The 25,277-nt window shown below is 43.6% G+C and overlaps 1 protein-coding gene across 1 annotated transcript in view; it reads right to left on the bottom strand.

Moving 5' to 3' along the window:
- SFMBT2 (Scm like with four mbt domains 2) overlaps positions 1-25,277 on the bottom strand; it is a gene marked incomplete at both ends in the record, with an annotated part of 108,631 nt that overhangs the window by 40,436 nt on the left and 42,918 nt on the right. Inside the window, 4 exons of the mRNA XM_080349915.1 lie at positions 2,036-2,183; positions 2,847-2,948; positions 15,119-15,216; positions 22,163-22,409. Of these exons, the coding sequence (XP_080206041.1) occupies positions 2,036-2,183; positions 2,847-2,948; positions 15,119-15,216; positions 22,163-22,409 (595 nt within the window). The remainder of the gene's footprint in view (positions 1-2,035; positions 2,184-2,846; positions 2,949-15,118; positions 15,217-22,162; positions 22,410-25,277) is intronic.

Below are 25,277 nucleotides of genomic sequence, written 5' to 3' on the forward strand. Positions count from 1 at the left end.
GTGATTTGGGTGGAAATGGTGGGATTTCCTCCTCTTTCTGCAGGCCTGCTCATTAGCAGCCAGCTCACACCACAGCCTTCCTCACTTTCACAGCGTTGCAGCCCTCGCATATAAGTACCGGTTATTTCTTCATCAAACCTGGTATTATTCTGCTCAGAGAAGACCGGCTCACTCAATGGGGGTCTGGATGCTTTATTTTTTGGTCGTTTGTGATTTTTTTGTTACTGTTTGTTTTCAAAAAAATTGTTCCAATGTCTGATCACATTTCAGTGACTCAAAGAGCGTGTCTGCCAACAGAAGAGGTATTTCACACCAAAGGTGCTAATATGTAGTTTGGACACGCAGCCTTCATACCCAGTGTGTAAGAAATACAGGAATATATAGTGTGCATCTATCCGCCACTTGCTTGGTGCCTTTTTAATAGCTTCCCTCCAGGATTTCCAATCTGACAACAGAAAGCAAATTCTATTTTCATCAGGGGAATACAGGGAGACTTCCTACACTTTCTCAGGAGGCCAAGTGAACCCTAGTCACCAGACATCACACCAGATACCTACTTGCCCCTTAGACTTTACTGGCTGGGTTGAGAAATACCCATATGACAGATGCTATAGCCACTTCTAAAAAGTGCATGTACTTGACCTGTAAAACACCATCTCAGACAGCCTTTGTACCAGCACAGATTGGAAATTATTAGGCCATGACCCTGTAAAGAGAAATGTCTGGCCTATGATCTTTAGTTAATTAGCTGGCCTGAGGGATGCTGCATGTGAATTTGGGGTGGGGAAAAAAAAAACACCAACAAACAATGAAAAAACACAAACAAACACCACACATACAAAAAAACATGCCAAACAAAAAAATCCCACCACGCAGCCAAAAAAAATCATTCCATGTACTTTCATTTTTATTCACTTTTCTGGCCAATATCATTGAGCACTCATAGAGACATTATCATTACACCTGGATTTAAGTAGGAGGGGGCTAAAGCATCCAGACAGCACATTTATTTCAGTAAAAGCAACAGAGTAACCACGGATGCATCCTATGCAGCTGCATGCACAGGACTCCAGGACTTTGGTGGGAATTCCCAATTACATATGTTGAAAAGACACTTTGGATATACATAAGAGGACTCTGAATGTGTTAGGGAATAACCCTGTCTTCCCCAGGCATCGCAGCAGCATACTTCTTCCAAAATTAAGACAAATCCACATGCACAAAACTTAGTGGATTTTTTTTTCGGGGGGGGGTGTTATTTATATTTCTCCCAAGCAACAGGGTTGCTCTGAGTTTAGCTGGCAGGGTACAAGGTGGTTTCAATACAGAAGACATTTAGATTTAGGAGCTTTCCTTGGGCTCAGTGTTTTACCAGTGTGGATGCTGTAGTGGAACTGGCTGTTTTCCCTCTAGTATGATAAGACTTTTAATGTTCCTTTTGCTCTCTACACACATGAAGCATCACTAAGATGCATTTTACAGGAATTCACCAGGTTTTGTTGCAGCCTCCTTCAGGCTACAAAGCACATGGACACCAATTCGCCAGCAAGATGCGTTTGCAGAGATGTTCTCGGGGAGAGACTCTTAGCAGGGCCTGTTGTGATAGGACAAGGGGTGATGGTTTTAAACTAAAGAGGGGAGATTCAGGCCAGACATGAGGAAGAAATTGTTGGCCCTGAGGGTGGTGAGAGCCTGGCCCAGGTTGGCCAGAGAAGTGGTAGATGAACCATCCCTGGAGACATCCCAGGCCAGGCTGGACGGGGCTCTGAGCAACCTGAGCTGGTGAAGATGTCCCTGCTCATGGCAGGGGTTGGACTAGGTGGACCTTTAAAGGTCCCTTCCAAGCCAAACTATTCTATGATTTCATGATTCATGGGGTGGTATGAGCCACAACAGACCCAGGGACTCGAGCTATTTTGGCCCAAGAAACTTAGGGTGAAGCTCTGCAGTGAACAGCATCACAGTTTTAAAGGCAATAATAACACAAAAACTTCCTTCAGAGGAAGCCTGCAAACCACCATGAAGGAATACGAACCCTTGGGAGGTGTGAGACTGACTCCGTTTTTAAGGCACCACTGTATTGGCAAGATCCCTAAGGAATCCGCATGGCAAAGCATTGAGATTTTGCTGGGTTCAGGTCTCAAGTCATCAATGGTCACTTGTAAATAATGATTGTTAAAAACCTAAGGGGTGAAAAAGAAGAAAACAAAACCAGAAGTTAATTTTGCAGTAATATTAGGCAACGTGAAAAGCTGAAACAGACAGGCTCTGGAATCAAACTGCTCCTGAAAATAACCCGCTCTTGCCTAACACTTTTCATCAAAGTGCTTCTAGCAAAAATACCAAAGCCTGAGTTTTAGAGATGGGTAAACTGAGGCAAGGGAGAGTGCTGGGGTTCAGGGTCACTCAGGGTACCCATAGCTGCTCAGGGACTGCAGGTGATCCTGGAGTCCCCACAGCCCTCCCCTCTTGCCTTGGAGAGTGTGGATTAAATATCCAGTTACCACCTCCATCCAGCTGTTGCATTTCAGAAGGTTTCCCAGATGTGCAGGGAAAATACAGACACATGAAGGGGACGCAGAGATAAAACAGGGATAACTTTATTTTTGCAAAGAAGTGGTAGAAGGACATGCTCATCCCCATTTGATCTAAGTGCACATCATCAGATGGTGAGGCTTGTGGGAAAGAAACAATTCATTAATTAGGAACAACCAAGGATTTTAAACATATTTCTCACTGTGTTCTCCAGTCAATGATGAACCACTCTTGAGTTTGCCTAAATGTGGTGAAGATCAGTAAGAGGTTCCTAATTAGGCTCTTTTCATCCGGCCTTTCTGGGAACTCACCTTGGTCACTGATGCAGGACAGATATGAAATGGCTCCCTCACATTCACCGCCTCCAGCTTCATCCCCACAGTGAAGAAGTGGTTCCGCAAGTCAGCATGGTCCTGTCAAAGCGATGGGCAAGAGGAACACACATTGTGTCAGCACCATCCACCAAGGAGGGGTTGATAAATTTCCAAATCTATTTGAAATGTGTCACTTCGCTGATTGAAACTTCGTCACTTAGCTGATTACCAGATTGATTTCCAGCTCCAACTGGGTACTCCTGATCCTATGTTCTTTTCATGCCAAACCACTCATAGAAAGAGAGGGGACAACCTCGCTCCTAGAGGACAGATCTGCAGGACCAAGCTCATCATACCTAAAGCACAACGTGCACCCACCTCATCAGCAGCATCTAACTTGAACTTAGTCAGCAAGGAGATCGTGTTCACCAAAATGAGGACCTGTCTGAGACACAGCTCCTGGAAAATCTCCCCTGGCCAGAGCCTCTTCACCTCTGACAGCCACCACCATCTGAGAGCAAACAGAGGTCCAGAGGTGCCAGGACCCAACCTGAGGTCCCCCAGGGTAATGCACAGCACGGGTGAAAACACCTCAGGATGGCCCTGATTTATCCTGATGGATGTCCAGCCTCTTCTGGGCACCAAAATAAGGGCCTGGGCTGGATTCCATGTGCTGCAAGATGAGGTCTTTTCTCCAGACAGGAGACTAAAGGTGGACTAAGGCGACCATGAACTCAGACCCATGTGGGCAATAAGAGAACATGTTGGTGGGAAAACAGGCAACTGTGTTCAAGTACATGCCCACCACAACACTTTCACCTGGGATCAAAGCTGGCTGCACACACAAGTGCTGGGGATGGCAGCAGGATGAAGTCCCAAGACTCAGAAGAAACTTAGATTCAGCTCCCTGACAGGCCATTCGTTTAGTGTTTAACATCTATCAAAACATTCCATCCCTCGTGATCCCTGTCTAATAGACATATAAGCTGGTATCTTAATTCCAGAGTAATTATCATATTTTGTGTTCATTCAACTAAAATGTCCTACAGTGTTTCTGGATCACCTGCGCATTAGCGAATAAAAGCCTAAAAAGAGATAACGTTATATTTAACACGCACATACTAGACGATTCCAAACTACAGGCAGAAACCTTGCTATCTCATAAACCGTTAGCAATGTCATTCCCATCTACATTCATTGCTACATGTTGTATTCTTGTTCCAAAATGATTTTCTATTGATCTGAAGTTCTGTGTCATTAGGCTTTCTTTTCCCAAGAAGTGCCTTCCCTCGTACACTTAACGACTTCTATTTTGGGACCTCACATTCCTGCTGTCATTAGAGATAAGGATTTTTACAAGCCCCAACCATGGCTAAATGAATTGTTTTCATCTTACCAACCTGCAATGTGACAGAGCCTTTTAAGTGAGAACCAAAAAGCAGCCAAAAAAATCATTATGAATTTAGTCACACAGCAGAACTAAGACAGCACTGATGGGAATACTGAGGAAGATTAAGCAATGAAGGCCCAAAACCTTGAGGAAAGAGCAGATATTCAGGAGTCTGGGTGTCCTGCATGAGGATCCACATCCAGTGTCTCTTAAATCTTGGGGTGAGGTTGTAAAGAAAAGGCAACTTTGCAAAATATACATCTGGAAGCAAGCTTAGACTGCAGCATCTTCCCATCAAAAGTTCTGGGATTCAATTCACGCTCATATCCAGCTTCGATACATAATAAGCCAAGATGCACCAAATCACTTAATCATGTTTATCTTTAAACACGCAAGTAGTTTCATCAACTTTAAGCAATTTGTTGATTGAGACCAAAATATATCGAGACCAAACCGTATTGCGTCTCATTTTTATTTGAATCCGTTTCTTTGGTTCTGCTTGTTTTGGCCTTTTTCAAACGAAAAAAATAATCAGGTAAGGGGATGGGGGGGAAGCTAACAACATTTAAAGCTATTTCACTTCAAAAGCATACCCCGTTTTCTCCACATGCTATGTACTTTAGGATCAAATATCCCTTCTCATTCAGCATAGCATGTAAATATCTTCCTCATTAAATTAATAGCAAGAGCGAACTCGCAAGGGCAGTTACGGGATCTCGGGTATTTCTCCTTTCTGAGGGTCAAAATCCTCTTTGAAGCAGGAATGTACATTTGTTCGGAGCAGGGCTGCAGAAGTAAAAAGCTTGTCTGTGTTAAATGTCATTTTTGAGATGGGAAAGCTTTCATGGAGAAAAAGCCTTTGTATTGTACCTCTGGCAAATGGTCAGAGTCTGGATATTTGATCTCTCTCATGTATTTGCTAAAGAGAGGCAGCAAAATTTACCAAAGCAGCCTTAGAATTTTGCAGCCACAAAGGGACAAAAAAAATCCCGATGCTGTTCTCCCGTTCCAGTGCTGGAGCTGCCTCAGCCAGCAGGGAATTACTCAGGATTAGGCATATGCTCCTCTTCAAAACTCCCATTAATTTACATAATTTCTAAGAATAGGTTACACACAAGTGAAGGCAAAGCTTTTAATTAGTATTAGACTCAAAGTGATACACTGGATAATGAACTGCTCTCTCCTCCCTTTATTCATGTTGACAGGAAAGATGCCTGTTTAATAAAAGCAGCTACAAGAATAGGGCTGGAGGGGTGAGACGTTCCCCTCGTCATCGCCAGGCTCTGCAGTTAACAAAAAGAAATGCCTGAAACAATTACGGGTGGCAGAATCCCACCCTTCACCACTATCCACAGCATTCAAAGACACCTACAAGAACATCATCAGCCATTATTTTCTAGCAACTTCTCCAAATGAGTTTCAGTTTTCTTTGAAATGGAGATGAATAAGCAAAATATTTTTGACCACCTGGAGCATTTTACAGCCTCGTGCTTGGTGAAACTTCACTTCTACTGGCAGTCAGTGCTTCCCAGGAGCAGCCCCACTCACCACATGGATTTGTCATAGAATCATCGAACAGTTTGGGTTGGAAGGGACCTTCAAAGCTCATCCAGTGCCACCCCTGCCATGAGCAGGGACATCTTCACCCAGATCGGGTTGCTCAGAGCCCCGTCCAGCCTGGCCTGGGATGTCTCCAGGGATGGTTCATCCACCACCTCTCTGGACAACCTGGGCCAGTTTCATCACGCTCAGTGTAAACAATTTCCTCCTCATTTCTACCAGCAGATTGTCTGTCCTGTGGTTCAGGAGCCCTGAGCAGATGATGGAAAATACCCTCTGACTGCTGGAGAACAACCCAGTGAGCTGGATCAACAGTCGACAAGGATGCAGAAGAATCCGTCGGAGCAGAGAGAAAAACCGTACCAAGGAAAGTACAACGAATTAACGAGCTACAAGCACCGCAGTCGCTCATTCAAAGGGTCACAATCTCTAACATGATGGATTACAGCCTGTGATGGCACTCACAGGTAATAAATGGAAAATTGCATAACCCCGCTCTGAACGTCTGTCACTTACAGCCCAAGCCCACTGGCAAAAGCCAGACCTGTCACAGCTCTCACTACAAACCCCAAGAAGCAATTAAACCCAGCCCCACACTCATCATTTTAGAGCAGTTTGCATTTGTAAATTGGCCAGCAAGCACAAGCTGAGACCCTTCGGGCCACCTGAAAAACAGCCCCGCTTCGATACGCATCTGCATCATTATCTCTATCTTCAGACACCATGTGTTTCTGCGACCTTTCTGCAAAAATCCTGATGGGCTTCGCAACAGCTCACTGGAACCAGCATCACCTGCAGAGCTGAAAGCTGGCATGTCTGAAGGTCAAAAAACAAGTCAGCAATGCTGCTGGGAGGAGAAATAGGCTCCTAATTCCCAATCCTTTTCTGTAGGTACTGAGATAGCTGCATAATTTTATCCTTTATAGGTAACGAAACACAAGCAGTGCAGGTTTCAAAAATGTCAGGTGACTTGGGAGCCTAAATGTCATTCCAAAAGAGATCCACAATTAGATTTACAAAAGTACTCAGACTATTAAGGGTGCAGAGAGACTTTAGGGAGGTACCTGTGTGGGTGACATGCTGAAGTCCTACTAATAAAGTCACCAAGCATTTGCTTTAGGTCTTGAACACAAAAAGATACACTTAAAAATCATCATAGTCATTTGCCCTTTCTGGTACCGAAACACCTTGCTAAATATGGCTTATGAGTATTTCTGTTCAACAAAAGCAATTTAAGAGCAAATAAACTCAAATCTGTCATGTTATAGCAGCATTCTTGCCACTAAAGGGTGAAGGTCAGGTAATTCTTCAGTGCACTGGGTAATGCAGATAGAGCAGGAGGACTTGGCTAAGCTGCTTTTGCTGTCGACATTGAGGGAAGCCACACTATGGGCTGGTTGCTCAAGCCGCATCCACAAACCCAAGGAAGAACACTGCCTTCAGATTATGAAATGCTCATTTTTAGCCCATTCTGCTCAACATACAACACTGGAGTCACCTCATTTTAAACCTAGCAGTTTACACAGTGTACAGATAAGAGGAAAAGGCTCTAATTTGAACTCTGATTTTCAAATGCCCTAAAATTCAGCGCTCTTTTGGTCCAGGATAGTCAGATTCACACCTACTGTAAGAATGCAACTTTCTGCAAAAATTCAGAACTAAGTCTGAATGCTGAAAAGCTGCAAAGATGAGAAGCTGATAAGAAACACTGAGTGCTTAATAAATTACTGACCCGAGCCTCCTTTAATCCTCACCAACTGTAACAGTGCGAAATGCTGTTGCCTTTAGTCACATCTCTCCTGGTTTACCCTACTGAAAGGCACAGAAGAAGTGGGCCCCATCTGGTATGATTGGAAACATATTATTTGATTCAGTTTTTGTTTTCAAAGAAATCACTTCCCCCAGTGTTTTCGCTAATTCTCCAAGAAACTAGCTGCTTCTAATAGCCTAATTTTAATCACAAAGCTCATGTGTGGTAACCAGTCACAAACACACTAATAACAGTGGTTAAACTGCCTCTACAGGAATCTGGCATTTGTTTTTTAATTGAGAAAAAAATAAATAAAGAAACCTTCCCAAATGCAATCTTCAGCATTATTTGCAGATGAATCTGTCTTGTTTGCGATTCATCAGCTCCCTTTGCTAAACATGGAGCAATTTTCCCTGAAGACACACTCACCGCAGGGAGACAAAAATCCCCTGGTAAGACACAACTCGGGCAAACTGTCCCTCGATTTGACAAATGCAGCCATGGGAAGACCAAAATGTAGAGATGTGGCGTGGGATGAAGAGGAATGGGTGCCGGGAATGAAGCTTTAGAGATACCGTGACCCTGAAGTAATGAGCAGGAGAGCCAGCTACAAACTGCACCTACTAAAGAGCCCCTTAAAAACTGCAGATGCATCTGCCTAGGATCAAATTTAGTCCTACAGATTTTTAAGCTTCTCTTGTTGAATAAAAAAGAGTTACCATAGAAACGGCAACATAGCAGAGTAGCCGGTCTAAATCCAAATACACCTTCTCCGTATGGCTTGGCCTGCTGCAGATGGCATTAGGGCAAAGATCTCCTCCTACGCAGCACCTGCTTTGATTTGCTCGGGCAGTGGAAAAACGGGCAGAAGAGGTAAAAGAGACAGATATGCAACCAATCAGGGATTTTTTTGCATTCGTTTCCTGGGGTTTTTAACGTCTTACAGCATTCAGCACTACCACAGCACTCCCCAAGCATTTGCTAAGGAACCCTTGTTGCATGGGTCCCAGTTCACAGGTGGTAAAGTCAAGTGGAAAACACAAGTGAGAACACCAGCTTGAGTGCTCAAAAGGAAAACCATCAGTGTCTCTTTTCACACCCCTAAATAAGTATCTCGGCTGCAAAGCGGGACTGAGTCCTCACGGGCACTTCTTTGGACCAAGTCTGCCCTTTGTAACGTCATGGCAGTAATCGCTACTGAAAAATCAATGGGAAATTGTTAGAGGAGAGAGGATCAGAATAAATTCAGTGCACATTCTGGGCTGCAACCACCCTGCAAAACAGCTATGGACCACAGTTGGTATTGGCTTTATTTGAGAATAATAATTCATCTTTAGGTGGATGGTCCCTGCATTGGGGCAGACTCTTGCTGTACGTGCAGATGAGTCCGTGGAAAACACGGGCATGCCCAAGGATGAGGGAGGCAAGAGCTCAGGTCGTCATCCACAAACTCACCCATACTGAGCCTGGATGCAATACATAAACTGGATCAGGTCCTTTTGTAAACCTCCCACCACCCAGAGAGACCCTTGGGACCTAACAGAGAAAGAAAACCACACGTGCTGAATGTGCAGTGTTTTTACACTGAGGGTGGTGAGAGCCTGGCCCAGGTTGCCCAGAGAGGTGGTGGATGAACCATCCCTGGAGACATCCCAGGCCAGGCTGGACGGGGCTCTGAGCAACCCGATCTGGGTGAAGATGTCCCTGCTCATGGCAGGGGTGGCACTGGATGAGCTTTGAAGGTCCCTTCCAACCCAAATTATTCTATGATTCTACAACCAGAGGGAGAAGGAAGGCTGAGGGTCCCAGTTCTCACTCAGCCCATCTACTTTGAACTGTCTTTGGCTTTTTCCCTTTCAACCCTGACTTTCAAACAGTGCTGCCAAACAGACCCTGGAGGCATCTCAGATGGGGCTTGGCTTCATTCTCCTCCTTGGATTGCTCTCCCCACCCTCTTCCTTACCAAGCCCATAGTCAAGAGGGACCTGTAGAGAGGTGAAAACTTCTCCCTGGTCCACAAAGGGACCACCAAACTCCATCAAACACAAGTGGCACCTTTGATATCGGAGACATCCTTGCTCCCAAGAGCCATAAAGGCAACGACATTTATAAGGACCTTTGAGCTATACTCCTAACAATGGTTATTAGGTATTAAAAAGATAAATGGTTTCATGAGCTTGGGAAAGGAGCGGGTCAGAAGGCAGCTGAACAACAGAAGGGTTCTGACACTGTGCACATCTCCCAGTCAGGCAAATAGCAGTCAGGGAGAAGGGCTGCTGAGTGCTATGGGTGCGCAAGAATAGATGGAGTATAAATAACGTGGCAGCCTGCAAACAGGGTGACTCACAGGTTATTAAATCACAGCGTGTGCAACGAGGACCAGCCAAGCCATAAGTACCTGCAGGGGCTGGAGATTGCTTGTGTTGGGATTTGGCTTCCAAGTGAAACCACAAGCACGTCCGCTTTAAGCTACTGTATCAGCACATGCCCATCTATTGAGGGGGCTGAAGACAGAAAAACTCTGTTTGACTTCCAGTTTATTTATCCAGCCAGTTCAGGACTGTCTGAGCAGAAAGTAGCCCTTGGGTTTCTTTGTCTCACACTTAAACTCCTCCAGAATACCAAATAATGGAAGAAAACACCCTAAATCACCTGAAGGGTTTATTAAACTTCAGGGAGAAGTTGTCCTCTTTAAAATAAAAATAAAAAAATAAAAATCACAGTCTTGGAGAAATAGTTCATCTTACTCTTATAATGGAAATTCACAATTCATCTAATAGAAAAATCACATTTGAGAGGGGGCCAGGGAGTCCTGTTTAATATTTCTCCTCAAACTTTTGAAGGCGAAACTTAAACTAAGTCCTGAATTTCAGGGGGCAGCTCTCACCAGGGTGATGGGTGGTCCTCCATCACTCTCCTTAAGAGATATCTGTCCCAACTGATTCCTTCCATGTCATTAGTCTAAGCATTAATTAATACAATTACTGATCACAGGAAACATCCAAGAGCTCCAGTTAGAAATAGGGGAACACTGGGCTGGGCATAGTGTAGAACAGTAGGTGTTTTGGTTTTGGTGTTTTTTTGCCAGAGAGAGAACAATTTCAAGCTGGAAAAAAAACAACCACAACGTTAGGAAAAGAGGACCAGAAGGTGCAGACAAGAGGAATGGGACCAAAGGCTATAAATCAGGAGTTGCCACCTGTCTTAGATAACACCTCTCCCTCCTAAGCATCTGTGCTCTTCAAGCCGTTTAACAAATTTTGGGTTAGCTATGTGGTTGGTGACAGCTCCATCCAAGCTACTCGTCAGGACCCACTTTATAGCAATCAGAGTGACCTGGGAATAGGGTGCCCATATACAACATCTACAGAAAGATGATGACTGCCCTAAATCCTAGGTAGGATGTAGTTGCCCAAACAGAGGCGAAAGACACCTGGGGATCCACGACATCTGAAAGGGATCCAGAGATATGGCACAGGAGACCAGGGGGAGCATAGTCAGAGAAGATCCCCAGCACACTATCTGCCTCTCTCTAGGAAACTAAATCCCATTATCTGTTTCCAGCATTCAACCCACCCAAGCTACAAGGCTGTAACTCTAAAAAATGCATTGATTCATAAATATTAGGGCTAGAAGGTGCTGAGTTTGGAGTCTGGCTTCCTGAGGGAAGGCTCTCTCTTAGAGAGCACCAGCAATGCCACCACTGAAGCATCTGCTGAAATTGTCTCATTTAACTTGAAATCAGGTCCCAGTAACAGTTTGACCACCCTTATTCATACGGAATCCCTGGGCATTTTGTAAGGTGTCCTCTGAAGCCTAAGCCACCATTTATGACCAGTACCTAGACAAGCATGGGGGATTCCTACAGCACCCTGAAAACAGAGCAGAGACAGCAAAGGACATATCTCCGTGTGCTGTGGCCTTTCAGAAGGATTTGTGCTACTAAAGCATTCAAATACCCTTGAAAATCCTGTCTGTATTTAATTTTCTTCAAGGATCAACATGTTTTCTGAAAAGAACAGGATGACAAAATAGTGGGTGTGTTGCAAAAAGCTTTTGTGAAGAAAAAACTTATTCCAGGGTGTGCGGTTTGCAAAACACTATGTTTAGTAGCTATATAATAGCAGCATTTTCTGGCAGTTGCACATCACGTTCCTTCTCAAAGCATTTTACAAACACTTTCAACATATGGACAAGTGTAAAATAGCACCAGGAAAAAAATGAAGATCTTGTTTGCAGCCTTCCCTCTGATTTTTGCAATGAGCTTGTGGGGTCTGGTGCTCTTCTCCTTAGACGCCAGGAGGGCTGCACTTTGGCAATGGATTTTTGGATCTGCTGCTGAAGACCACCACGTACAAATTCAGCTCTGCCGCACTTCTGAGCATTGGTAATTCAGGATCCATGGCTTATGAAGTCTCGGACAGAACCCAACCCTAATACACCAAAACCAAAGAGCTCCACCATCGACAGCAACGATGGGCTGATGGACCCATCGAAGGAGCCACTTCTCCCACTACTAATGTGGATCTGCTTTACCGGCAGCACCACCTGCGTCCAGTTTGATGGCACAATAGTGACGCTGCCCACATCCACTGTCAAAGGACAACATTGATTTTAATCCAGTCAAATGTTCACATGCTCACCCTGGGGACTGCTCATATCTGTGGAGCAAGAACACACTTATGTTCTCCTCACCGATGGATTTCTGCAGGAAAACGTGGAAAATACAGAACATAATTGCTCGGTGTGCAGTTTACCATGTCCATCAGAGTAAACACTTCCAGCTTTCCAGAAGATCTTTAACAGTTGCCAGCTGTCAAACCTTGTGTTTATATCTCATCTAACAAATGACAGTTGCAGTCGCATGGAGCCCCAGGTGCCACATAGCAGCACTACTTTTGTGCTGGTTTCGCAAAAAAAAATTGAAAAATAAAAAAAGACACCTTTGGATTCAACTCTTTTTGCTGGGATTTGGCATTCTCCTTGAAGGTCCCACACACAAATACCGGCTTATCTTGTATCTCATAGTCTCCTAAAGCCTCTCCTTAAGTCACGTTTAACTCGCTACTAGAGGAAGACATGCTCACAGGCATGGAGAAGCTCTTACATTTTCCTCCTTAAATAACAGGCACAAGATGAGGTTGATTCCACCTACATGGGCAGAATAAAGTGATGCCCACACACACACCATTTATTCAGTCTCCTGCCTTCCCAGAACCAGAACCTGGGGCTTAAATAACACCAGACACCGAACTCAGCTCTCCTTGCACTCAACTTTCACATTACAAATAAAGAAGCCCTATTGACCTAATCCTTCCTTTTTGTCATGTTTGGCCTCAAAGTAACTCTCTTCTAGGGCCATTCAAGCATTCCAATGTTTTACATTGTCTTCTAAGAGGAACATCTTTGCAAGCTCCATACACACAGCATGGCAACTGGGATTTGCTGAATTTAAATTTATGACCCTCATGCAATAATTAAAATAGGGGGTATAAGCCTGGCGTGCTGAGAAGAGGCAGCAAAACAGCTGTTAGTTATAAACTTTGAAAAAAAGGATGTTTTACGAGCCTCATCAGAAACATTCTTCACTCTTCCATATAGACAGGAATAAAATTTACACATTAGGCATTCTGTATTGTGATTTAATCCCTGCCCCACACAATGCATTTTTGATCTTGAAACTGCAAATGCAAACTTTAATAGAGTTGGCGGACTGAAGCGTTATATGAAGTAAACAGCAGAGAATCAAAACTCTCCGCACACCACTCCCATCGCAACACAGCGTTTCTCAAACCCACATCCATGCCAAAAGCCAAGGCATAAATATTCCCACTTCTCCCAGCCCAGCACAGCTTTCACACTGCAAGCAAACAAGATGCTGCCTGGGCCATGAGCAAAGCGTTCTAAATTAATGTTGCTAATTCAAGTGCATTTCAGCTGGGTGAGGAGCCAGGATTCCTCATGGGAAGATGCCAGCATGTCCCTGTAGAAAGGGTGAAGGTGGCACCAGGGGTTTGTGGCATGTCAGCCAGGTTGGGGCACAGAGTCATTCTGGTTGGAAAAGACCCTCAAGGTTGTCAAGTCCAACCATTAACCCAACACTGGTACTAAACCATGTCCTAAGAACATCGTCTACATGTGTTTTAAACCCCTGAAGGGATGGTGACTCCACAACTGCCCTGCGCAGCCTGTTCCAATGCCTGACAACCCCTTCCATGAATAAATTTTTCTTAATATCCAATCTGAACCTTCCCTGGTGCAACTTGAGGCCATTTCCTCTCATCCTATCACTTTTTCCTGGGGAGCAGAGCCCGACCCCCCTGGCTCCAAGCTCCTTTCAGGTAGTTCAGAGATCAGGAGGTCTCCCCTCAGCTCCTGTTCTCCAGCTGAACCCCCCAGGTCCCTCAGCCGCTCCCATCACACTTGTGCTCCAGCCCCTCACCAGCTCCGTTCCCTTCTCTAAACTCGCTCCAGCACCTTAAGGGCTTTGTTGTCATGAGGGGCCCAAAACTGACCCCAGAATTTGAGGTTTGGCCTCATCCATGCCCAGGACAGGGGGATGGTCACTGCGCTGGTCCTGCTGGCCACACCAGTGCTGACACAAGCCAGGATGCTGGTTGCCTTCTTAGCCACCTGGGCACACTGTTGGCTCATATTTAACCGCATGGTGGATGTTTGTGGCCGCATGGCGGATACTCAGGACGTGGTAGATGTCTTCCTCTAGTTGCACAGAGGTTTTGGGGTGACCCAGTGCAATGCTGCTTATGGGCAGGGAAAGAACCCAGAGGGACCCTATGCTGGATGAGCCAGCAATGGCAGGGGGGACAGACACTTCGGTCCACCAGGTCCCCAAGCAGGAGGTGACACCAGAGACAGAGTACACACCTCTCTGAGCATCCTCTTGCATCCACGGCCACGCTGCCCATCTCACCACAGCGAGGACATAACTGTTAGAAACCTTACAGGCACAGCTAGAAATTGGGATTATCTGGAGCCGTCATAATTAATAGCGGTGCAGATTTAGATGGGAAATTAAAGCTGCTGCCTCAGGGCTGGAGCACATCTCTAACTATTAAAAAACAGAGTGAGGAAAGAAAAAAGAAAAAAAGATTAAAAGATGTGGGAGCAAAATGATCTCCCACTTCCACTACAGGTCCCTGAAGGAGGTTTCTCTGACTGGTGGTTCATGATCAGATGAAAATGTTGGTGCAAGGCTCACAAAAAGCTGCGTAGCTGACGACAACTTTCACATTTGTAGCCCTACAATTTCACAGTTGTAGACGATGCCTTTGCACAGGTCTAACAGAGTCAGAACACATTAAAAATAACCTTGGAGAAATCAGTGCTGATCACCCCCAGCCCCTATAAAACACTGCAAGAAATCCGTTCTCAGATGAAAATCTCCATGAGAGTAAAACTGCATTTTAGACAAATATCTCACTTGTGGCTTTCATGGTGATGCATTAAAGCAGCAACTGTTTTTACTGCAGAAGTTAAACATAAACCACTAAACATGATATTTATTCATTGTCAGGTTCTGTAACTGAAGGAAAAATGTGTGTCTTTTACCTTGAACACTTCCATTGGAAGAGGAAAATTTGCTGCATCGTTAAGGGATTTTTCCAGAGCGCATTTCCACTCGGATATAGTCTTCAGAGAATAAATATCTAAAGCAATGACAGAAGAAAAATAAAATCAAGAGGTGACTGTTTGGGGATCAAATGTTTTTGAAAGACTTAAGTTCCTATGTCATAAAAATGGATAGTACAAGTGAAATGAACAGTGTGTAAATTCTGAGCAGTATAGCGTGGATAAATTCAACACAAAAGCAACTAGCAGGGCCACATTTGAGGAAGATTTTGTTTTATATCCTGAAGTAAAACCCAGAAAAATACATGTCCTTCATTTCCTGTTGAAGAAACGACAACCGTGTTATCTCATTACTTGAAAATAACAAAAACTCTCCTTTGATTTTCAGTTCTCAAAAAAAATTATGTTTTCCAGTTTGAGGAGCCTCAGGTCTTCAGCCAATATTAGTTATATTTTAACAAAACCAGAAATACCTTTACCAAAGCTTCTGTTCATTTGAAAGAGATTATTATTATTATTATTATTATTATTATTATTATTATTATTAATTTATTGCAGGGTTGGAGTTTTTGTGGTGGGGGTAAGTGTGGGAAGGACCATTTCAGCTACATCTCTACCCAGGACTATTTGTTGGTACCACACACTCAAATCAGACTATCACACCAATTCAAAAACACTTATACTTATGAATCCTCATCATTATACTTCCAGGCAACATCTTCGTGCAGATTCACATTGCTTTCAGCATGTTTCTTTAAATAGGTTTAATATTATTAAACCATTATATTAACAAGCCCTTTATGGCTCAGTACAGTGAAATGTCTACGAATAATCAAAGGAAACAATGTAGGAAACAATACCATGATGAAGAACATTGTCTTGGATTTACTTCTGCCCTAGAAAACATATTGTTATCCTGCACATAACAAGTTATTGCAGAACATTCATATCAAGGTCTTAAAGAGACAAGATAGGTAGATAGATTGCAACAATTATTAAAATGGAAATGAACATTCACTCAATAAAAAACTTGAACCTTGATACAGAGTGAATAGTGAGGTTCTTCTTCTGTCAGTTTAGCTTCATGCACTTAGATCACAGTTCAATTTGGCCCAATTTGCATTTAAATTCTGTACATCTAATAACCGTATATATTTACTAGCTACCAAAGATTTACTGCTGTATCCTACAATTCCGAAGGAGGAAATAAAAATATGTACTAAAAAAAAGGAATTGGCAAGCACTGTTTTCACCTAGCACTGACAGTACAAGAGAATTTTATGCTCTGATCTCAACAGATTTAAGACCTTATCAAAACAGGATTTGCAGAATCACTCAGTGGAAGTGGGTGTATTTATACTTCCACTATATCAAACCTCACTACTTCAGAGCAGACATCAAGGATATGCATATGAATTTAAATACACTTAAAGGGAAACATTAACCTTTCAGGGCTATATTTTTAATTCATCAACTGCCTAGTTATTAACAGGAATATCCATTTCAAGTCTTTGTTTACAGTGTGTGCAGCAGTCACAAGTGTTAAGAAGTGCACTCGTTATCTAATTGTTCATTATTTTATAGCCTTGTTGCTCCAGTTCCCCCTTCCTTTTAGGAGCTCTGATCAGTTTGAAGCCCACGGAAAGCAACGACACCATTTTTTTCCCTTTTTTGACTTAAATGATGCCAAACAGGGAAATAATACAACATTATTTTATCCCAAGCTGCAGCCAGCCTGTTGTTTCAACTAACAAAAAGTCTGAGTTTTGGAAAACCCTGCTGTATGCTCCCTGGACACAGCAAACTAAACCCAGACCTTTGATTTCTATTGTGATGGCAGTGAAGCACAGGAAAGAAGAAGAAAGTGGCATTTGGGGTGACTTTGCTCAAAACCAGTGACAACAAGCAGCAACTTCTTTGGGAAGTGTGAACAAACTTTGAGAGATTTAAGACAATTCCAATGGTTTCAATAAACAGCAAGCAATATCATATGTGCATTTAATTACTTGCAGCTCGCTTAGGTTGGTAAGTACATAGACACTAAATCACACAGTTAAAAGAGCATAAAGCATTTTGTTTAAGTGACGGGGTTGCAGGTAATTGAACAAAGTGTACCGTGTCAATTTGTGTTTAGGTTAACAAGGAGTGAGCAATTAAAATGACTGCCAATTTGTCTTTAAATAGAACGTAACATAAAATTAGATGATCCTTTCCTACATAAGCAGTCGAGGCAAGACCATCAGTGGGTCTGTGTCAAGCGGCCTCTGCTAATTTGCACTAGCAAGGAGGCTTATTTTGGATTCAGATATATATCTGGAGAAGACAGAACCCTCTTGCACATTAAGTGGGGGCTGGAACGTGGACAGTTTTCAGAAAAGAGACATTTCCACCCAAAATACTGCAGACATTTGGATCCATGGGATCTCCTTTATATGAAATGCTCTTGAAATCTTGAGAAGACTGACCGCAAACTGCTGTGCCAAGTGAAACTCAACTTGGAAGGTTCTACAGGTGGATCAACACAGAAAAATCATGTCCCAGACACAGAGGGAAATAAAGATAAATGAGCACACACAGCACCCAAGTCAAGGGCAGGCAAAGCACTGCAACAACCTGCAGAACTGACTTGCAGATGAACATCTGCATTTGACAGCAATTGAACACACAGCCTGACTTGGGAGGAACTGCATGTCCTCGGTATCTATTCAGAGGAGATTCATAACAGCTTTGATATGCAGTCTAAGGCTGTTCCTGTTATCAATCAAGGAATCACTCAGCTGGCTTCAGATGCTCAAGTTAGACAACCGGGTCTGTGTTCCTTACTTTCAACCCACAAGGGGAAAAAACAGGCTTATGAAGATGTCATTTCATCTAGCCTATGCTAGACATGTTTTAGGCATCCCCCTTTCTCCATTGATCATAAAGAGAAAGCAATAGCTCATGCTGAGCTGTCTTTTTGAGGTCTACACTACAGCAGGTGAATTTAATCCCTGGTGTGTAAAAAGCCAACATACTGCCCACACACTACCTCTCTTTCCCAAGAAGGTCCATACTAAGTCTTTCACATAATGAAGGTCTTCCTAGTCCATATTCTATTTACTACAGAGGTCAATAGGATGTAAGCAGGCAGAGATGTGTCCCTGGCACACTCTCCTGGCCTGGGGTCCATAGGAAATTGCATCCTTTGACAATTTGTGGTTTAATAGCTTCATCCCTGAGTTTCTTTAGAGTCCTCTGCTGCCACCTTCTCATCCTGACAACTCACGACTGCTTGCCTACTTGTTTGCTCCCAGATTTCTTTTGCAGACCCTTTAATTTGAAATAGATCCCCTAAGACCAGCCACTTGGCCTCTTCCCTCTTGCTCCTCTGGGTTAATGTGATACCACAACTGTCTCATGAGCTTTATTCATCCATTGTGCTTTGTGAACATGTTGTTGTTGGGTGGACATCAAACGGCTGATATAGTCCACAATGTCAGAGCTGGTGGAACCAGCATTCTTGCCTCTGGAAAATCATCAAGTTCCCTTTTCTGACTGGCTATTTCCTGCAGCGCAGAGCCTGAAAACTGGGTAGACCAGAAGTAGGGAGCATTCATGAGAAGACCTGTGATGAAATTGAAAGGCTCAGACCCAAAGGGTCTTTTCTCAGCCAACTCCTGTGAGATACAACTTTAGGAGATGTAATGACCACCTATTTAATTCATTGGAAGTCAGGAAGGCACTGAATTTATTAATAACAATATTCACTAAAAAGTGAATGACCAGAGAAAATGACAAAGAGAGGAAACAGATACCAGATGAAGACAGTTGAGAACACAAGAGAAAGAAATTTTTAAAGCAGTTAAATCAAGGAAAGGGGAGAAGAAACCTAAACAACTTCAGCAAAGAGTCCAATAAGAAGTTCTGAGACAAGACAACTGAAAAACTGAACATTAAAAAAAAGGTGGAGGAAGGAATCCATAGAGAAGGAAGTACAACTGGATAAAAAGAGAAAAGAGTAGAAAGACAATACAATAAACAAAGAGGAAGCACAAATCTCATTTGGGCTGTTTCTGTATTGATTCACCAAACCTATATAGGCCAAGAGGGTTCAAAGATAGTCAATGAAAAAGTGTTTCTCTGTAACACAAATACTCTGTAAAGTAACAGACTGAGTGATATTCATGCTCTCCAGCATGTGTATCTAATTAAGAAGTGATGTGGAACATTGATTCCTACCAACTAGTGAAGAAAAACACAGGCTTCCAAAAAGCATTTGAGATCCCAACTTGGACCCAAGACCCAGATAGAGTTCTGAACACAACAACTGCAAGTATTGGGCTAACTGCTCTGTGAAGGACAGATGTGATGGACAGCAGTCATAGCAGAAATATCCACCCAAAGGAGGGCTACCTTTCTGCTATCATTTGACACCCATGGGAAAACTTCACCCATGACACAAGAAAAACAAGTCACGGACCTGGACAAGTTCTTCACCTACACAGGAAAAGGTGGAATAGGTCTGCTGGGCCAAAACTTGTGCATTAACCAAGAAAGGACTTCATCTCTCAAGGGAAACAGTAGTCCTAGGGCATCTGGCTTGGAGGTGCAAACAGCTAGCAACTGGTGGCCATGCCCCACAGGACTTAACAGATTTGTGGCCCCAGGTATAAGTTAAAGATTTACAAAAAATAGAGATACTGCCCACTTTCTGCACCAAAGAAGACCATGCAATAGCCCAAGCTGTCATGTTTAACAAGATCCCCGCCTCCAAGAGAAGTCAAGTCAACCAACTTGACTCAACTAATCCAGCCAACTCAAGTCAGACCAACACAGAGCCAAACACCTTGAGAAGAGAGAAATGCAATCACCCAGAAACTTTCACAAGGTTTTGACCACTATTACTAGTGTGGTGGAGATAATTCACCTGCCCCGCTGTAATGGGTTATAACCCGGATGGAAGTACAACTCCAAAAGCTCCAGAAGCTGACAGTGAATGTCTCTGCAAGCATTTTTCCAAGATGCTGCAGGCAGCTGAGCCTCTGCTGTGCCCTGTGGTCCCTTGGCCTTATGCTGCTTGTTAAACCTTAGTAAACCTTATTTTTTCCCCCGCACTCAGCCCTGCACTCCTCCTTGCACTGCTGGTGTGATCCTGCTCCTTTTGCCAAACCCAGTCCTAATGCTTGGAGTCTGATTCCAGCTGACCCCTAAACTCAGTTCTTGCCCAGCCTCCTGGCCCAGCCTGCTTGATCCCGACTCTTCTGCCCAGCTCAGGTTCCTTGAACTTCTCCCGCTCCTGGATTTGGGACTTCCAGTTCCTGACCTCAGACTGACTTAACTGCAGTCCCTATCTTCCTCCTTCCCAGCTGGTTTGAACACTAAACCCAACTCCAGAAAGCTGCAATCTCCTGATCTTGAATCTGGTCTGACTACTCGCAGAGAATCCAGTCCCTTGGAGAAACTGCAGGACAAAATCTTCGGTCTTTTAAATCTGAAAGACCCATCTACACTTACTCAAAGGAGTATTTTCTTACTTTATAGCAACAGGCATCCCATAGCTCCTCAATGGGTGAGCTGACATGGACAGACGGACAAACCCAACACTCTCACTGCACTTTCTGACTGGTTACACACAAGATAGAATCACAGAATCGACTGGGTTGGAAAGGACCTCAGAGATCATCGAGTCCAACCCTTGGTCCAACTCTAGTCTGTTTACTAGATCATGGCACTAAGTGCCATGTCCAATCTCAGTTTAAAAACCTCCAGGGACGGCGAGTCCAGCACCTCCCTGGGCAGCCATTCCAATGCCTGACCACTCTCTCTGTAAAGAATTTCTTCCTAATATCCAGCCTAAACTTCCCCTGGCAGAGTTGAAGCCCATGCCCCCTTGTCCTATTGCTGACTGCCTGGGAGAAGAGATCAATCCCCACCTGGCTAAAACTTCCCTTCAGATAGTTCTAGAGAGTGATGAGGTCACCTCTGAGCCTCCTCTTCTCCAGCCTAAACAAGCCCAGCTTCCTCAGCCTCTCCCCATAGGTCTTGTGTTCAAGTCCCTTCCCCAGCCTTGTTGCTCTTCTCTGGACCTGCTCCAGCACTTCAATGTCTTTCCTGAACTGAGGGGCCCAGAACTGAACACAACACTCCACGTGTGGCCTCCCCAATGCAGAGCACAGGGGAAGGATCACTGCCCTTGTCCTGCTGACCACGCTATTTTTGATACAGGACAGGATTCCATTGGCCTTTTTGGCCACCTGGGCACACTGTTGGCTCATGTTGAGCTTCCTGCCAATTAGTCCCCCCAGGTCCCTTTCTGCCTGATTGCTCTCCAGCCACTCTGTGCCCAGCCTGGAGCGCTGCAGGGGGTTGTTGTGGCCAAAGTGCAGCACCTGGCGGGTCTCACTTGGCAGCTGTACAGCGATGCTACAGCAGAATATGAAAAACCTGTGTTAGAAGGACCATGAGGGTCCCAAAACACTTTCTCAAGCCCTGGGAAATTTCATGGAGGTGTACTGCTACCCAAGAGAAACGTGAGTGACCACAAGAAGACAAATGGGCAAGTGGTCTTTGGGTGAAGGGAAAGCAAATGAAGCCTAATATATGCTCACAGGTGTCACCTAGGACTTAATTTGGGCAGTAGAAGACTGGCTCCCAGTGAGGCCTCCACCAGGATGTCTACAGTATGGTCAGGAAGACCTGGCCACTGAAACACCACTGCAAAGGGCTGGGCAAGCAGGAACATCCTTGGACTATCCCCATCGAGTCTGCTTCTTGGTGGAAAACTACACAAAACTGCTTTTCTTAGATGCTGCTTCCTTCCGGGAGTGAGCTAAGCCAAACTGAATTTATTAAATACATTTAATACAGTTTACCTGACTGATTTTGAATGTAAATTAGGTGACTCTCACATGTCATCTGTGTCACAGCTAGAAACTACTGGCAAAGCAATGTGAATACTGGAGAAGAAGAAAAGGGTTGCACGAGTATCTCAAAACATCAGTAAACAGCATGAAAGAGAGAGAGTATTTTTAGGAGGCTCTTTACCTGCAGGTGGATCCATTCTGTATTTATTCTCTTGACACCAACCGACTGGTCGAAGTCTGCAATCCAAGTAAAACAACCACTGGTCATAGGATTCAGTCTCCTCCAATCCCACATAGCGAAGGCGTAATCTTCCTCCAACATTTTCAACCACACTAACTATCCAGTACTGAAAGGGATTCTGGGAATCCTGCAGCTCTATTAAGGAATCAACTGTAATGAGGTCTACAGGGTTTTTTCCTCGCAGAGGCTGTTTGAATAGAAGCAAAACTCCTTATTTTAAACTTTATTTGAAGACTTCTCAAGGAAACAGATGACAGCAGAAGATTATTTTTGTTTTTCACACCATCATCCAAGCGATCAGCAAACAGTCTGTTCTTCTTCTATTTTACCCAATGTCTTCCAAGTGCAAATTCAGAAGTAAAACAGAAAACAACAGTTGTGCTAATTTCTCAACCGACATCATCAACAACAACAAAAAAGGAATAATAAAAGGTGGAACAGCTCATAATGCACATTCACTTAAGTTGCTCCTGAACAACCTGAAGCCCAGTTAAGCTGGAGGATTTCAAACCAAATTCTCATTGATTGCAGCTGATAATAACCAATCACAGGACTAGACACTGGCATTTACCTAAAAGGCAATTACTTTGGGCATGACACTAAAATTGCCCTCTGTGCAGATCAGTCCCCCCAAAAGCTTTATCTCATTTCTACTGTTGTATAAAGCAAATTATCCCCCACCAACATGGATGAAAGAGTCTACGGTGGTTACTCCAAAGCCAAGGGCAGGTTCTCACCAGCACAAATGGCCTTGGCATCAAAGCCCAAGGTGCACAGGATTTGCTGGACCAAGCCACCAAGCCCAAGAAACCCCAGTAAATGAGGTTATTTGCTTACATATAGTATTTTCTGTGATCCCAGTTTTGCAACAGTCTGCACATGTGCTTAACTTTACACCTGCAGAGCTGCCAACTGCAGGCATTAAAAAACCATGAGATGCTTTGCAGAATGATACCTTGGGGGCTTAGTATTTTTGTTTTGTGATTGTGAGCATCTCTGTGTTGTCAAGCTTTTCTCCACTAATGTAGTGGTTAAGTTTCTTTACAAATAAAAAAAAAAAAAGGCCAATTCTTATGCAATTTCTTGATTCCAGGGTTTTAAGAGCAGCACTAAAAAACACCCCAAGAGTTGGAAGCATTGGTCCCCACAGGAGATGCTAAGCACAGGCAAAATATATTTTTAAAAAAGGGCTTTTGTTTGTGTTTTTCCCACTCCTACTTAATTAAACAATATAAACATTTCACAGTATTTTTTAAAAATATTAATTCTGTAAATCAGAGTAAGTCTAGGATCGTTCTTTCTAGGAGTGGCTATGGAATAAAAGAGAGGAAAAAGCCTTATTTTTCAAAAAAGTTCTCTTCCATATTGGATTTAGAAAATATTCAAGACTTTGAAATGAAACCAATTTTGATTACATCTCTCTTAAGCCAAAAATGCAGGCAACAGAATGAGAATTTGGTTAAAAATGTAATTAAAATTTACTATAACCTTATCACATGTACAGTTTTAACCAGCTTTATGATTAATAGCTATTTCTCCGAACAATGTATTTGCCATTATAAGCCACTCCTCTACAATGTAAGTGACCTTCAAATATTATTTCATGGCAAAATGCAGTGTAAAAATTGAATAATATAACTGATTCAATGCTCTTTTTTTCCCTCATACAACTGCTTCATTGCAACAAAACGTTCTTTAATATAAACAATGGTGTAATCATTTAACTCATTATAATAAATCCCTGGCTGTTCAAAAGCGAATATTGTTTCTCTGATTTGTGTGCTAAATTTTAAGCCAATGAGTTGTCACTTACCCCTGAGAACTGAATGGGTAAAATTAATAATTGGCTTGCATGAAATATTAACATTTACCATAATGCAAGAACTCTTTATATGCATAGCTAGCATGTTAAAAAAAAAAAAGGTATCACTACATATTGATTTAACAGTATAACAACAATCTGCAGCACTCACGAGCAGCAAATCTGTCGACAGGGGGTTACATACATCGCACAACACAGACAGCACTAAGCACGTATATTACATAAAACACCAGGAAAAGGTCAGAAACTGTTTCAAGCCAATGCACTGTTTTCCCTCTCTGCATTTCTGCCTGGAGCTGCCTCTTTTCTCTGCCTGCAGAAAGGGAATGGAGAGATTGGCGGTGGCATTTGCCATCGTGATGGGTGTTGGACACAACAGCTTTTTGCATGTGCCACCTGGGAGCGGTCCAGGAACAGGGATGCAGCTGGCCTGAGGATGTGCACTATTCTGGGTGTGCAAGGGATGTTCGGCTAACAGGTTGGGGGAAAAAAGTAACCCTGATGGTACACTATTAATTCTCCCTGCCAGGCAGCTCGTACTGCAAAGCTGCAAGGAAACAGGGCACAGTCATGGCAGGTGGAAGTAACCAGGGATAAAATGATCAAAAACAGTGCCTGCATGCACACTTTCTTCCAAAAAGCCAACTTGAGTGCTTACACAAAGGTAAACCACCTGTATGCCTTCACTCCCGGCCTAAATACAGAGTCACAGAGAGAATAATCTCCTGCAGGATGGGCTGTCTCCTCTCCAAATGCCTGCACAGCATCCATGCAAGAGCAGGGTAGGTCCTGATGGAGAAGGTGCCCTGCTCCCACAGCTTCAAGGTGAATCTGCAGGATTTTTGTCCAACATCTTAAGGCAAGCTGAGGCTGTCCCAGGTGCAAGTTGCCCCTGTGAATATACTGCGCAGACTGGGCTCTTGGTCATAGGGGTGAATCTAAAAAAATCAGCCTCTTCTTCTCTCTTGACTACTGACAACTGAGGCCACCTCACCTGACTTCCCTGCTAAATATGACTGCTCTGTTTAGGTGGAGAAAACATCCTTGAGGGAGGTTATTTCCACACACACATAAATCCCCATCAACCTGCTAAACCCTCTTCAAACTATGTCCTGACCTGAAAACTCAGCTCATTATTTTGGTGGATCTAAGGGGTACTAAGAGGTTGTGTCCTTCCTACGGACTCCCTCAATGCTCTTCTCCACCACCCAGCCTTTTTTGAATACCTAGCTT

This window comes from Nesoenas mayeri (genome assembly GCF_963082525.1).
Source record: "Nesoenas mayeri genome assembly, chromosome: 1".
Taxonomy (NCBI): Eukaryota; Metazoa; Chordata; class Aves; order Columbiformes; family Columbidae; genus Nesoenas; species Nesoenas mayeri.